Below are 16,910 nucleotides of genomic sequence, written 5' to 3'. Positions count from 1 at the left end.
TGAGGTCAAAAGGACAGGGCTCCAGACAAAAAAAAAAAAAAAAAAAAAAAAAAAAGTGGCTCCTAAACTGAAACATTAAGGAGCCAAATGGCTGTTTTTAGTCGCCAAATCACAGAATTGCTCGATTTAGATTGCTTTTAGAAACAAGATAGAAAGCCGAAGGAAAACAGCTGATAACCCATTAATCAGAGGTTTAATAAACAGCATATATAGTTGATAAGTTTGCATCCCCTTGTCTTGTAAATACTCACACCCCTTTCATAATTTATACAAATATAAAAGATAAGATTTTTAATTTAGTACTGCTCTTCAGAATCTACATTACAGATATTTACAGAAATTATAGTATGCATAGTGTTGTTTTCTTGAGCATCATTGAATGTTTGCACCGTGTAATAGTTGTGTACAAGTCCCTCAACTGTCCTAAGTATATCTCTCTCTCTCTCTCAAATTTAAATTGTTTTACAGTATTGCCTTAGTCTTTCTTTACTGATACTGGATGGCCCAGACACAGAGACTACAAGAGGGCAAATTGAATGAAATCCCAGATGCAGTTTATTGTGCTACTCCAATCCCAATCAATAATTAACAGAAGAAAAAAAAAAAAAAAGTGGTACACAATAAGGGACTTTTAATCGGAAAGAAGCCCGAAATAGACATGGGACTCTTATTTTGAAATGTCTGCACTCCCAGTTGTGAGCTCATTGATGGCTGATTCGCTGAGAAAGTGAATCTAGTTCAAACTGCTAACCTGAGCTCCTGAGTTCAAACCCTCAGTTCTTTATGGGTGATTCATGAAAAAGACCCGGTTCAAGAATCATTTGTTCACAACTCTTGCGCTGGGTTTGTTGCGTACAGAGCAGCGAGATATTCAGAAACAGAACGGGTGAAAAGCGGCACGAGACACACTGGTGCACGCTCTAAAGATGTATTGGATAACTCACAAAATGTGACAAAACCGCATATGAATGCGCACAACCCGACTGTTGCCGATGGCGACTAGATTTTAAATTGTCGCAATCAATTATTTTTGGTCACATTTGCGACCATTTTAGTCACAGTCTGGAGCCCTTAAGGAACTGCCTGCAAAGCTCAGAGACAGGATTGTGTTGAAGCACAGATCTGGGGAAGGCTAAAAAAAAAAAAAAACATGTCAGCTGCACTGAAAGTTCCCAAGAGCACAGTGGCCTCCATAATTCTTAACAGGAAGAAGTTTGGAACAACCAGGACTCTTTCTAGAGCTGGCCACCCAGCCAAACTGAGCAACCGGGGGAGAAGGGCCTTGGTAAGAGAGATGACCAAGAACCCGATGGTCACTCTGAGCTCCAGAGATCATGTGTGGAAATGGGAGAAACTTGCAGAAGGACAACTATCACTGCAACACTCCACCGATCTGGGCTTTATGACAGAGGGGCAAGATGGAAGACTCTCCTCAATGCAAGAAAGCAAAAAAACAAAAAACACCAAGGACTCAGATTGTGAGAAACAAGATACTCTGGCCTGATGAAATGAAGATTGAACTGTTTGGCCTCAATTCGAAGCGTCATGACTGGAGGAAACCAGGCACCGCTCATAACCTGCGCAATACCATCCCAATGGTGAAGCATGGTGGTGGTAGCATCATGCTCTGGGGTGTTTTTCAGCAGCAGGGACTGTTCAGAGTTGAAGGCAAGCTGAACGCAGCAAAATTCAGAGATATCCTTCATGAAAACCTGGTCCAGAGTGCTCAGAACCTCAGACTAGGCCGAGGGTTCACTTTCCAAATGGACAATGGCCATAAGCACACAGCCAAGGCAATGCAAGAGTGGCTTAAGGACAACCTGAAAATGGCTGTCCACTGACAGTCCCCATCCAACCTGACAGAGCTTGAGAGGATCTGCAGAGAAGAAATGGCAGAAAATCCCCAAATCCAGGTGTGCAAAGCTTGTCGCATCATACCCAAAGACTTGAGGCTGTAATCGCTGCCAAAAGTTAAGGGTCTGAATACTTATATCAATGTGATAGTTTTATCTTTAATAAATTTGCAAAGTTATAAAAAATCTGTTTTTTGCTTTGTCTTTATGGGGTATGGAGTGTCGTTTGATGTGAAAAAATAAAGCATTTTTGCATAAGCTGCAACATGTGGAAAAAAAAAAAAAAAAAAAAGGGTCTGAATACTTTCTGAATGCACTGTACATTCACATTTATCCAAAGCGACTTACAAATGAGGAATACAGCACAAGCGATTCATCCTGAGGCAATAATATGAGCACTGCAATTCAAAAGTTTCAAAACTGCTCAGAAGTACATAGAGAGAGAAAAAAATGAGACCATGGTAAAATTATAAATTAAGAGGGTTCTCCTACTCTTAAGAAAACCGTTGCAAAACAAGTGCATTAATAGGATTGAGTCCAATTCAACAAACATATGGACATCTTTAACTTACAGGGATGCAAACTCATGAGATGCAAAAAAGGTGAGAATCACTGGTCCAGTTTTTGTTTTAAGCTAAAAAGCACCAAAAATAAAAAAGGGAATTTGTGTGGCTTGCTCCTGTTTAACAAATTTGTTCAGTTTCATTTACTGATTAGTTCAGTGACCACTTCTAGAGATCTTAGAAGCATCTTATGTGCTACGAGTGATTCACTGAATCGAGTCATTCACAACCGAAATCTACCAAGAGACTGTTTAAGTATTATGAGACCAAAGAAGATCTATAATTTTCCTTTAGTTTGAGGAAACCTCTTTCACACAGTATTCACAAACAGAAAGACACAACTCAGGCCAGATTGGCCATGGAAAGACTGTAAAATCCTGAGGTTCTCATGTATGCCTGGGTATTGACACAGATTTCCATACTCAATTCGGATTCACAAGCACTTTATTCTATATCAATTCATTTGGGATTATTTCCGTTATAATGTCCATTTTGCTTATATGAAATACATTTTCTCTCAGTTAATGCTTATTATACAAGGGAAATTCTCACTAGGTACATTATAAAATATTAATTTTACAAATTTTATTTTACCACATTGGTCACATTTTAGCTTTCGAATTATAAATTAAAATAAATTCATATTTATAAATATTATGTCTTGAAATTGCATATATTACATTGCGCACATCTCTCCAACAACAGCTAGTGTGGTGGGCATTCTGGTGCACTATGGCTGCCGTCGCATCATCCAGATGGATGCTGCACACTGGTAGTAGTTGAGGAGATTCCCACTATACTATGTAAAGCGCTTTGAGTGCCTAGAAAAGTGCTAAATAAATGTTAGAAATTATTCATTATTATTATTAATATATACACACAAATACACATATATAAACTAGGATGAAATATCGATATATCGCGATACTCTCTCATGATATTGCTTCCATGTATTGTGATATTTATATTAAACTATGTGTATTAATATCATGTCCAGCATTTTAATAAAAAAGCAGCAGGTCATCTAAATAAGTGCAAAATTAAGAGCTGTTCTTCAGTGCAGTCAGACACTTCTATGAGGGGTAAAATTAATTTACCAATTTAGAAGGTTCCTTGTATTAATAACAGCATTAGCTGAAAGAGAATGTCTAAAACTGTACAAGAAAAAGAATGGACAACTAAAATTTGCCCAAATTAATTGGAATTGAAAGCTTGTGAATTAGAATACGTATCATGAAATATGTATCGCGATGTACTGCGAAACACTGAATCGTGACATATGTAAATTGCAATACGTATTTTAAGGTGGCTGACGATACCCAGCCCTAATATACAAACACAGTTGAAGTCAGAAATTTACATACACTTAGGTTGAAGTCATTAAAACAATTTTAAACCACTCCACAGATTTCATTTTAGCAAACTATAGTTTTGGCAAGTTGTTTAGGACATTTACTTTGTGCATGACATGAGTAATATATCCAACAATTGTTTACAGACAGATTGTTTCACTTAATTGACTATCACAATTTCAGTGGATCAGAAGTTTACATTAAGTTAACTGTGCCTTTAAGCAGCTTGGAAAATTCCAGAAAATGTCAAGCCTTTAGACAATTAGCTACTGATAGGAGGTGTACTGAATTGGAGGTGTACCTGTGGATGTATTTTAAGGCCTACCTTCAAACTCAGTGCCTCTTTGCTTGACATCATGAAAAAAAAAAAAAAAAGAAATCAGCCAAGACCTCAGAATAAAAATTGTGGACCTTCACAAGCCTGGTTCATCCTTGGGAGCAATTTCTAAACGCTTGAACATACCATGTTTATTTGTACAAACAATAGTACACCAGTATAAACACCAAGTGCACATGGGGACAAAGACCTTACTTTTTGGAGAAACGTCCTCTGATCTGATGAAACAAATTTAACTGGCCATAATGACCATAATGAACATCGTTATGTTTGGAGGAAAAAGGGTGAGGCTTGCAAGCCGAAGAACACCATCCCAAACATGAAGCATGGGGGTGGCAGCAGCATGTTTTTGGGGTGCTATGCTGCAGGAGGGACTGGTGCACTTCACAAAATAGATGGCATCAAGGGGAAGGAAAATTGTGGATATACTGAAGCAAAATTGGAGTGTCCATCACAAAGCCCTGACCACAATCTGACAGAAGATTTGTGGGCAGAACTGAAAAAGCGTATGCGAGCAAGAAGGCCTACAAACCTGACTCAATTAAACCAGTTCTGTCTGGAGGAATGGGTCAAAATTCCAGCAACTTATTGTGAGAAGCTTGTGGAAGGCTACCCAAAACGTTTGACCCAAGTTAAACAATTTAAAGGCAATGCTACCAAATACTAACAAAGTGTATGTAAACTTCTGACCCACTGGGAATGTGATGAAAGAAATAAAAGCTGAAATAAATCATTCTCTCTACTATTATTCTGTCGTTTCACATTCTTAAAATAGTGATCCAAACAGACCAGAGACAGGGAAAGTTTTCTGCGATTAAATGTCAGGAATTGTGAAAAACTGAGTTTAAATGTATTTGGCTAAGGTGTATGTATACTTCTGACTTCAACTGTATATACAGCTCTTGAAAAAATTAAGAGACCACTGCAAAATTACATAGTTCTCTGGATTTACTATTTATAGGTATGTATTTTCGTAAAAGGAAAATTTTTTGTTTTATTCTATAAAGTACTGACAACATTTCTCCCAAATTCCAAATAAAAATATTGTCATTTAGAGCATTTATTTGCAGAAAATGACAACTGGTCAAAATAAAAAATATGCCATGTTTTCAGACCTCGAATAATGCCAAGAAAACAAGTTCATATTCATTTTTAAACTACTAATGTTTTAACTTAGGAAGAGTTCAGAAATAAATATTTGGTGGAATAACCCTGATTTTCAAAACACAGCTTTCATGCATCTTGGCATGCTCTTTACCAGTCTTTCACATTGCTGTTGGGTGACTTTATACCACTCTTGGTGCAAAAATTCAAGCAGCTCGGCTTTGTTTGATGGCTTGTGGCCATCAATCTTCCTCTTGATCACATTGCAGAGGTTTTCAATGGAATTTAGGTCTATAGATTGGGTTGGCCATGACAGGGTCTTGATCCATTGGTCCTCCATACACACATTGATTGACCTGGCTGCGTGGAACAGAGCATTGTCCTGCTGTAAAAACCAATCCTCAGAATTGGGGAACATTGTCAGAGCAGAAGGAAGCAAGTTATCTTCCAGGATAACCTCGTACGTGGCTTGATTCATGCGTCCTTCACAAAGATGAATCTTCCCGATTCCAGCCTTGTTGTAGCACCCCCAGATCATCAAGTGGTGCACGGATCAGGAAATTTGAGGCCGATACCGATCTCCAATTTTTTCTTAAAGTGACATTTGCCACACTTTTACAAGTTATATGCTGCAGTTATATGTTTATGCCCCACACAGTAAAATTACTGTAAAACTTTACAAAAAGGTTCTATTTGTTAACATTAACAACATTACTGTAGTTAACATGAACTAATGAACTTAAATGTTAGTTACAAAATATACTAATACATTTTAAAAATCAAAAGTTGTATTAATGCACATTAATAAAACAATGAAATAATGAACAATTTTATTTTTATTAACTACCATTGATTAATAAAAGCTGTAAAAATATATAGTTTGTTGATTGTTCATGATACCTAATGCATTAATGTTAAAAAGAAAACTTTAAGTGTTACCAAAATTAAATGAAAATTACAAGTAAATGTTAGCAACTCACAATTAATGTATTGAACAGTTATTAATAGTTATGTTAAGGTCATTGTGACATACTGGCAACCAAAAACCATGAGAGCACCACACACTGCAGAGATACGTTCAAAAATAAGCAATATCCATTACAAGCTCTAAAACTGCTCCAGTGAGAAATTAATATCTATGATTTGTTTACTGTCCTTTGCATCTTGCTGTAACAAATCACTAATTAAGCAAATGCGTTAAGGCACGGTGCCGTTATTGAAGGTTAAACAGTTATATCTGTTATTAGTAGTATTGTGACCAACATTAATCTGTTTAAATTGGGATCCTCATAGAATAACACTGGGATGAGTGACTGATGAGATTGTTTGCATGTTTGATCGACACCAAGAGCGCTCATGTTAAAGAGAGCTAAGCTAAAAGCACTCATTATGGCTCAAATAGTCTCAATCACTTCACACAGCGTCTGATTGTTACGACTCGCATTATCACATACACTCAGATTTGTATTTGCATGTTTATTTGTTTTTAATTGGTCTTTATACCCATTAGCAGCCTCTTTATCCTCTTCCTGCTCACTGTGCAACTAATCAGAATAACTACTGTAATGACTCTAGAAAATGGGCAACTTAATATTCATACACATGTAATTCTTACACATTTTTAAAAACAAAATGGCATATTCATGTGAATTACATATCTGAAAGATTAAATTTGTGAATGCTTAGAATTGCCAACAATTCACCCTCCAAAAGGACACTGTCATGCTTCAAGGGCTGAGCAAGTGCTCATTCATTAGAGGAGCAGTGTATGTGTAATTCCCTGCATGCTGCAAAAAAAGATCAGCCCTGATACTAGGCACGATCGGCCAATCGCGGATTAAAGACGAATATCGGCTGATTTAGATCAGTGACCAATCAATCGGTGCACCCCTAGTTTAAAAATGAATATGAACTTGTTCTTTGCATTATTTGAGGTCTGAAAACACTGCATCTTTGTTATTTTGACCAGTTGTCTTTTTCTGCAAATAAATGCTCTAAATGACAATTTTTATTTGGAATTTGGGAGAAATATTGTCAGTACTTTATAGAATAAAACAAATGTTATTTTACTCCATCACATACCAATAAATATTAAATCCAGAGAAACTGATAATTTTGCAGTGGTCTTAGTTTTTTCCAGAGCTGTATGTATGCATGCACAGACAGACAGAGTTACATGCTTCTTGTTTATATGCATATTTTGTACTACTTACAAGTATTTACACTGATTTGTAGAAACCTTGCTAAAATGATAGGATCATGGTGCAAAACTTCACGATTATACTTCTTCACTAGTGGCCGACCGATATATCGCCGAGGCTGACAAATCCGAGACATGTAAAAGACTAATCACAGATAATTTTGTTGTTACGTGCCATCATGTTACTACAATAGACACAGTGCAAAGGTCTGGATCAGCATATCAAAGCCGCGACAGGTGCGTTTGAGCTTGTGATGTTAGTGTTCACATGTTTCATTCTCGCTCTCTCCTCAACAGTTCCCTGTAACTTAACTGTCTTGTCTAATGATAAAAAGGCAAATATCAATAAAACTATTATATACTGTCTGCAAATATGCGGATACCTCGTTTAAACAGATGTTATAAATAAACCTTGCAAAACTTGAGCAAGTCCAGCATCCCGGAGCACTCGTATTTCTTCCTCTAAAAGATGTATTCTATCAGCCTCTTTTCAACAGTTCCCTGTGTCTTTTAACTATCTTGTCTAAATGATAAAAAAAGCCAAATATTATACTGGAATCATGTACCCTCTGCAAATATGCGGATGTCTAGTTTAAACAAATGTAATTCACAAACCTCACATAAATCCAGCGCTTTCTTCCCGTCGAGCGCTCATCTAATATCTTCCTCTGAAGTGCCTATTCTATCAGTCAGAATCAAAACTTCAGGATCAGGATGAAAATTTTCATTGATTCACAAATCATGATGGTCAGTCCGTGACAATGCAAGCAGGCAATCCAGGCCGTTTAGACTGTCAGAAGATTGCTGCTCACTGAATCCGCACTAGCACGAGTGCAACTTCAAAAGCGCTTCATGTGCGCTATAAATGTCATATTCACATGTACAATGGGTTTGATTAGGACTTTTGTGAGAAAATGCGATTACTAGTGCGGAAATGCCAACCATGGTTGCTGGACTACTGTGTGTACTGTTATTTCTAATATTAATTTCTTCATGTGCAAATAAATTACTAAAAATTGATGACTAAACAGAAATCAAAAGAAACTGCTATGTACCATTTAAAATACAATATAATTTTTTTACAAGTAGAACGTGAAATTGAGTATATTAAGTGCTAAATAAGAGTTTTCATTTTGTATTAATTTTACATTTGTTACTTACTATATTAAATTGTGATATAACGGCATTGTATCGGCCACACTGCTTGCTGAATATCGGCATAGTTCATTAAAAAAAAAAAAAAAGTCTAGTGGCTAATCTGACATTTTTGCTGCACTGAGTAAAAGATCCAAGCTGAAATTTAAGAATCGATATTGAGATCATTAAAATGAAGATTGCAATGCATCTGAATTTTTTTATTTTATTTTTTTTAACCTAGTCCTATTCTCATGCGTATGTGCTGTAGAGTCTCGCAATGTCCAGTGTGGCCACGAGCAGCCGGACGCACACAGGGTAAGGTAGACTCTGATTTCTCTATGACAATAAAAATCCTGAACAGCCCAAGCTCAGAGCAGCAGGAGGAACAATCGTCAACATCAGTTAACATTCAAACACAACCATTACCTGATATTCAGCATAATTCTTCAATCCAATTACCAGGAAAGGCTTGAAGGCATCCATGTATTTCAAGAAGTCACTCCCCAACACTAAAGAGAAAAAAGTTTTTGTTGTTGACCTCTTTAGTCTTGATCTGGGTGTCATAAACATTTTGGAGATTATGAAGGATTATAAAGGCTGCTTACCTTCCACTAGAGTGCTGACAGCCATGAGCGCATCCTCCTGAACGCCACCTGAGCCAGCCGTGCTCTGAAACATGCGCAGCAGAGACGCCATCACCACATCTGAGATCTGCAGTGCATCCTGATGCTGCACCTTCCGCAACACATTCTGTTGAAGGACATGACAGTTTAGTACAAACACGGTCAATAGCTGAACTCATGATGTCAGACATAAGGTGTAATGACAATGACATTGAGAATGGACGGTGTTCTGACCTGCAGGGTGGCGCACAGCAGAGACTGAAGATCATTGAACTGGATTCTGTCTGACGTGCTTTGAATGTGAGACTACACAAACAAACATTCAATTTCATAATAATGCAACAAACAAACAGCTGATACAGAACATGATTTACTCTTTTTTTTTTTTTTTTTTAAAAAAAAAAAAAAACCCTAGTTCTCTGGATATTCAGAAGTCTAAACATCCATCAAAAAGTGACAGCATTGTGTGTGGTTTCTTCACCTCCATCTGCAGGACCTGCTGCAGTCGCTCCATGATGACTAGTGTGGTCTTCTGAACCGCTGGGTAACAATCCTTTGCGCTGTTCTTCACTATCTCCATAAGAGCCTCATATGCAGCGCTCCGCAAGTTATTTTGATGACCATCCGGCCTGAACACAAATAAGCATAATAACGGTCACTGTTAGGGTCATTAAACCCCCCTAGTTTAATGGTGCTGACCAGATGTGCACACCTCAGACTTTCCCAATTCATTAACTAATGTCAACAGACAACCTTATTATAAAGTGTTACCAGTAATTCTTTTCAGATTAACATTTTTATTGGTTGCTCCTCAAGCATGACACAAAACAAAACATTCATGAACCAAGTCAACCACAATCCCCCTCCCCCCCCCCAAATTTCAACCCCACCTCCCAACAAACATCCCTGAGGCCAAGCCAGAGTACTCGCGCAAATAATATAAATAAAATAATAAACATTTAAAACTAAATTCCTCTCAACTGGCCCTCCCAGAGAGCCCTCCTAAAATGCCAAATAGCTGCCCCACTTTTTTTTTTTCCCCAAGCAACTCCTGGTTGACTAGCCTTCTATACAACACCTCAAATGCTGCCACCCTGCCCATCTCTGTGCACCACTCCTGAAATGAGGGCACTCCAGCCAACTTCCATCCCCTAAGAATGATCTGTCTACTGATCATAACACTGGCTAGGACCCAATATTTTTTATATACTTATCCCCTATATTATTGACCGCCCCATCGCCTAAAATACATTGTCTGGGGCTAAATTAAATTTGAGTGCCCAATACGACACATAAAACTCTGAACCCTCAACCAAAATTCTTGGATCTTAACATACCTCCAAAAAACATGGGTTGTGTACCCATGTTTTGACTGCCGTCGCCAGCAGGTGGGTGTGCCTTTAAGACCAAGCCTATACAATCTAGAGGGGATCCAATCTTAAAATTTCTCAAAATCTTAAATTGCATAAGGCATCTTGTATGTCTAGATGAAGACTTGATGTTTTTTTAGAATCCTAGCCCACACTCCCTCCTCCAATACCAAGTTTAAATCTTTCTCCCATAATCTCTTGAGAAGTTGAAGCTCCGTCCCCCAGACTCTGAATTAGCAGGGAGTAATACGCTGATGCCTCATGACCTTTTCCAAATGCAGTAATCACCACTCCCAGAGTATCTGCTGCTTTAGGGGGGTGTATGCTACTCCCAAAAATAGTACAAAGCAGGTGGTGCAGCTGTAAATACCTGAAGAATTGAGACCTGGAAATCCCAGAATGTTGAACCATATTTTCAAAGGATCTTAACACTCAGAATCAGAATGAGCTTTATTGCCAACTATGCTTACACATACAAGGAATTTGTCTTGGTGACAGGAGCTTCCAGTACACAATACAAAAACAGCAAAACTTTTATAATAATTAAAATTGAATAATATATATATATATATATAAAATATATATACACACACATACATACAAATACACACACACGTAGTGCAAATCTAAATACCAAATCGGTTATGTACAGTGCAAGGGAATGTAATGGCAGAAGAGGTAGGATGTGTTGGATAATATAACAAGACTAAGCTGTGTATTGCACATTAATTATTGCTCAAAGGGGCAATTTTAACTGTTCATGAGATGGATAGCCTGGGGGAAAAAACTGTTCCTGTGCCTGACGGTTCTGGTGCTCAGAGCTCCGAAGCGTCGGCCAGAAGGCAACAGTTCAAAAAGGTAGTGGGCAGGGTGAGTCGGGTCCCGAGTGATTTTTCCAGCCTTTTTCCTCACTCTGGAAGTGTATAGTTCTTGAAGGGGGGGCAGGGGGCAACCAATAATCCTCTCAGCAGTCCGAACTGTCCTTTGTAGTCTTCTGATGTCTGATTTCGTAGCTGAACCAAACCAGACAGTTACTGAAGTGCAGAGGACAGACTCAATGACTGCTGAGAAGAACTGTATCAGCAGCGCCTGTGGCAGGTTGAACTTCCTCAACTGGCGAAGGAAGTACAACCTCTGCTGGGCCTTTTTCACAGTGGAGTCAATGTGGGTCTCCCACTTCAGATCCTGTGAGATGGTAGTGCCCAGGAACCTGAATGACTCCACTGCTGCCACAGTGCTGTTTAGGATGGTGAGGGGGGGTCAGTGTTGGGGTGTTCCTCCTAAAGTCCACTGTCATCTCCACTGTTTTGAGCGTGTTCAGCTCAAGGTTGTTTTGACTGCACCAGACAGCCAGCTGTTCAACCTCCCTTCTGTATGCAGAACCATCGTCATCTCAGATGAGGCCGATGACAGTGGTGTTGTCTGCAAACTTCAGGAGCTTGACAGAGGGGTCCTTGGCAATGCAGTCATTGGTGTAGAGGGAGAAGAGTAGTGGGGAGAGCACACATCCCTGAGGGGCACCAGTGCTGATTGTACAGGTGCTGGAAGTGAATTTCCCGTCTCAAGCTGCTGCCTGTCTGTCAGAAAGCTGGTAATCCACTGACAGATAGACGTGGGAACAGAGTTGGTGTAATTTAGTCCGGAGGATAGCTGGGATGGTGTTGAAAGCCGAACTGAAGTCAACAAAAAGTATCCTTGCATATGTCCCTGGTCTGTCCAGATGTTGCAGGATATGATGCAATCCCATGTTGACTGCATCATCCACAGACCTGTTTGCTCGATAAGCAAATTGAAGGGGATCTAGAAAGGGTCCAGTGATGTCCTTCAGGTGGGCCAACACCAGTCTCTCAAATGACTTCATGACCACAGACGTCAGGGTGACAGGTCTGTAGTCATTAAGTCCTGTGATTTTTGGTTTCTTTGGGATGGGGATGATAGTGGAATGTTTGAAGCAGCATGGGACTTCACACTGCTCCAGTGATCTATTGAATATCTGTGTGAAGATGGGGGCCAGCTGGTTAGCACAGGATCGAAGACATGCAGGTGAAATGCCATCTGGGCCCTGTGCTTCCCTTATCCTTCGTTTTCGAAAGACATGGCTCATCATCTTCACAGATCTTCAGTACAGGTTGAGTAGCAAGAGGGGGGAGGAGGGGGTTTGCAGGAGGCGTTAGCGTTTGTGTGAAGTGAGTTTGGTCTTTCCAATCTGCAGAACACCACATTCAGGTTGTTAGCCAGTTGTTGGTTCCCTACAGGGTCGGGGGTAGGAGTCCTGTAATTCGTAAGTTGTTTCATGCCACTCCACACTGATGCAGGTTCGTTAGCTGTAAAAAATTAAGCTTCTCATAGTATCTTTCAGCCACTCTGAGTCCCTTATTCAGCGTGTTCCTGACCTGATTGTACAAGACTTTATCCCCAACTCTGTAAGCATCCTCTTTGGCCTGACAAAGCTGCCCGAGTTCCGCTGTAAACCATGGGTTTACATAGGTCTGTGACTGCAGCCTCAAAAACACTCCAATCAGTGCAGTCAAAACAGGCTTGTAGTTCCAGCTCTGCTTCGTTGGTCCATATCTTTACAGTCCTTAATACAGGCTTAGCAGATTTTAATTTCTGTCTGTAGGTTGGAAGATGATGAACTAGTCAGTGAGCAGAGTCCCAAAGCTGCTCTAGGAACAGAGCGATATGCATCCTTTATTGTTGTGTAGATATTTCTGTCTCTGGTTGGGCATGTAAGGTGCTGTTTGTATTTGGGCAGTTCACGTGAGGTTTGCTTTGTTAAAATCCCCAAGAATAATAAGTGAATAAGGGTATTGTTCTGTGTCTGTGATTTGATCAGCCAGCTGTTGCAGCGCTGCGTTCAAACACGTGTTTGGCGCGATACACACTCACCAGAATAAACAAGGAAAAATCCTGCGGCGAGTAGAAAGGCTTACAGTTATCTTTAACGTTGTTACATCTGTACACCAACATTCATTGACGTAAAAGCATGTTCCACCGCCTCTCATTTTCCCTGTTAACTCCACGATGCGATCCGCTATGAACAGCTGAAAGCCTGGCAGATGTAACACGCTGTCCGGAATGGCTTCCCTCAGCCAGGTTCCTGTGAAGCACAAGGCAGCAGAGTTTGAAAAGTCCTTGTTTGTGCGGGTGAGATGTAGTTCGTTTGTTTTGTTAGGGAGAGAGCAGAGATTCGCAAGATGAATGCTCGGCAGCGTTGTTTGAAAACCACACCGACGGAGCTTGACCAGCGCGCCTGCTCGTCTCCCTCGCCTGCATCTCATAGCGTGTTTAAACACAGCCACGCCTCCCGACTAAAACGTCAAACAAAACATCCGAATATTCAAAATCCGGGAAAAGATTGACTGGTATATGCTGTCAAATGTTCAGCAGTTCGTCTCTGGTAAAACTGACTGGAAAAAGATAAATAAACAGGACAAACAAACAAAAACAAAAAAATAAAAGCGCTCCACACAGAGGCGGCCATCAGCGGCGCCGCCATGATGTTAAAAAAATTAAAAAAAAAAATCCACTCATATAGGTCACAGTGTATTAACCTCCCTCACAATCCACTCTGTCCAGCAGATAGGGGACTTAATACATAATTTTGGGTTCAGCAATATGCAAGGCGACATTTATTTAAATGTCCAAATTAAACACACTGGACACTTTTGTCCATACCGATAACAGGGTGTAACTTCTCCGGTTAGTTTGACAAAGGCTTTGCAATGGCGAAATAGGGGCAAGAACTTCCTGTTCAATACAAACCAGGGAGGGGCTCAAGTGGAAGCGACCAATAAGCCAAATGTCTGAGACCGAATGCATAATAAAAAATCTTGGGAAGGCCTAGCCCACATTTGTCAATCGGCCTATGTAACTTACTGAAATGCAATCTTGGACATTTACCATTCCAAATGAAGGACTTTGCTATCCTATCAAATTGCTTAAAATAAGAGAGGGGGACATTTATAGGAAGAGACTGTAACAGGTAGTTGAATTTTGGAATACAATTAATAACATTAACCTTCCCAATCATAGATAAATGTAATGAAGCCAACCTGCCCACACATCGCTCAAACTATTAAGGGATCAAAATTAACTAAATCACACAATTTTGATGGGAATAAAATCCCCAAATACTTAGTGCCCTGTTTGGGCCATTGGAAGGCGCCCAGCTGGAAAGCCATTACTGGACAGCATGCTGTCAGAGCCAAAGCTTCGGATTTAGACCAATTAACTTTGTATCCTGAGAACTTTGAAAATGAATTAATAGTTCTGTGGAGGCAAGGCATAGATCTAGTAGGTTCAGAGACAAATATCATCTGCGTAAAGCAGAAGCTTATGCACAACACCTCCCGCCACCACCCCTGGAAAATCATCCTCCTTTCTTATCGCAGCTGCTAATGGTTCCAGGGCAAGACAGAACAATAATGGGGAAAGAGGGCAAACCTGCCGGGTGGCCCCATCCAGAGGGAAACAATCTGAAATTAATCCATTTGTTTGTACCGCCGCTACCGGGTGTCTATAAAGTAACTTAATCCATCCAAACCCGTACATTTCCAAAATCTTAAAAAGATAATCCCATTCTACCATATCAAACGCCTTTTCGGCATCAAGTGAGATGGTAGCGACCGGAGTCTGATCATTCGCCACTGTCCACATATTGATGAAATGACTAATGTTATCAGAAGAGCTATGGACCGAATAAACACCACCTGATCTATATGTAGAAGAGATGTCATTACTTTATTTAATCGGTTGGCCAAAATGTTTTGACAATATTTTAACGTCTAGCTGGATCAGGGAAATTGGACGGTAACTCTTACACTCGCTTGGATCTTTGTCCTTTTTAAGAATCAGACTGATCTGGCCTTGTGTCATGGTTGGCGGAAGCTTTCCATTTTTTATTTTTATTTTTTTCACCCAATTTGGAATGCCCAATTCCCAATGCGCTTTTAAATCTTCATGGTTGCATAGTGATTTGCCTCAATCCGGGTGGCGGAGGACGAATCCCAGCTGCCTCCGGGAAACCACCGACCATCACATGGCTTGAGCGCGTTGCCATGGAGACATAGCGTGTGTGAAGGCTTCACACCATCCACACTCAACTCACCACGCGGACCACCGAGAACGAACCACATTATAGCAACCACGAGAAGGTTAACCCATGTGACTCTACCCTCCCTAGCAACCGGGCCAATTTGGTTGCTTAGGAGACCTGGCTGGAGTCACTCAGCACGCCCTGGGATTCGAACTAGCGAACTCCAGGGGTGGTAGCCAACGTCTTTTACCACTGAGCTACCCAGGCTCCCCAGCTTTCCATTCTTTAATGATTTCATATAAACTTCTAGCAAATGTGGAGCCAGTTCTGTAGCAGAAGATCTAAATTCAGCAGCAATGCCATCTGGCCCCAGAGTCATAACTGTAGGCAAGGCCTTAATTACCTCACCAAGCTCCTCCAAGTTTCTCAGAGAGACAATTTTTTTGCTCCAACATTAGTGCAATCACACCCGAACATCCCCTAGAAAAAAAGTGCCCATTAACCCCACGCACGACAGCACCAACTGCCGTCCATACCTCCAAACTCAAACAGTTCATGCACGAGAACCCCCGAGACAACTTTGCCGTTGGATTGCTCAAGTCTGGTGTTTGTATACAAATTTTGAGACAGAATTACACAGCAAAAGATAATCTATAAAACAAACTCCAGCCAACAGGCAGAATAAAGAGCGTGTAGATTCATCCACAAAACTGTCTTGAAGGTGTGTTATTCTACAAAATCAACTCCAGCCGATAGGGGGGACCAGCACAAAGAGAGCACGCCGATTCTTCAAACAGTCAAGCGAATGTTCAGTGAGCTGGTCCACTCGGCTGCAACCCGAGTACAACAAGATGACTTACTCCATTGATTTTATGAAGGACATTACTTGCTGTGGGCATGTGAATGTTTTTCGGCCATTCTTGGCATCTACTCTCAATTTGGCCAGGAATCAGTGCAAAAGTGACCTTCCGTTGATGTAAAAGTTTCTTGCATTCCTTGAATTGATCACATTTCTCTCATCGAGTTCACAAAGTCTGGGAACAAGAAAATACTGTGGTTCTTCCAAGAAAGCCTTCCTTTACTCCTCACATAACACAAGATCTTTATCGAATGATCTCAGAAATTTGGCCAGAATTGATCGGGGCCTGTCTCCCTCCATGGATCGCCGAGCCGGAACACTGTGAGCTCGCTGGATTTCCAGCTTATGGCCTGCCATGTCGAGCAGACTCGGGGAAGAGCCCATCCAGGAATTCCACCATATCCTATCCCTCCACTCCCTCCGGGAGTCCCACGATACAGACGTTATTCTGCCGGCTTCGGTCCAAATCTACCT

At 40.4% G+C, this 16,910-nt stretch overlaps 1 protein-coding gene across 1 annotated transcript in view; it reads right to left on the bottom strand.

The window, feature by feature from the left end:
- Window positions 1–16,910, bottom strand: part of kpnb1 (karyopherin (importin) beta 1) — an 82,030-nt gene that overhangs the window by 23,235 nt on the left and 41,885 nt on the right. Inside the window, exons 13-16 of the mRNA XM_051670817.1 lie at window positions 9,651–9,798; window positions 9,404–9,475; window positions 9,152–9,296; window positions 8,973–9,055 (exon numbers count right to left, since the gene is read on the bottom strand). Coding sequence (XP_051526777.1) covers window positions 8,973–9,055; window positions 9,152–9,296; window positions 9,404–9,475; window positions 9,651–9,798 — 448 coding nt within the window. The remainder of the gene's footprint in view (window positions 1–8,972; window positions 9,056–9,151; window positions 9,297–9,403; window positions 9,476–9,650; window positions 9,799–16,910) is intronic.

This window comes from Myxocyprinus asiaticus, chromosome 34 (genome assembly GCF_019703515.2).
Source record: "Myxocyprinus asiaticus isolate MX2 ecotype Aquarium Trade chromosome 34, UBuf_Myxa_2, whole genome shotgun sequence".
Lineage (NCBI taxonomy): Eukaryota > Metazoa > Chordata > Actinopteri > Cypriniformes > Catostomidae > Myxocyprinus > Myxocyprinus asiaticus.
The sequence above is the reverse complement of the archived record's forward strand: the minus strand, read 5'-3'. Positions and strand labels throughout refer to the sequence as shown.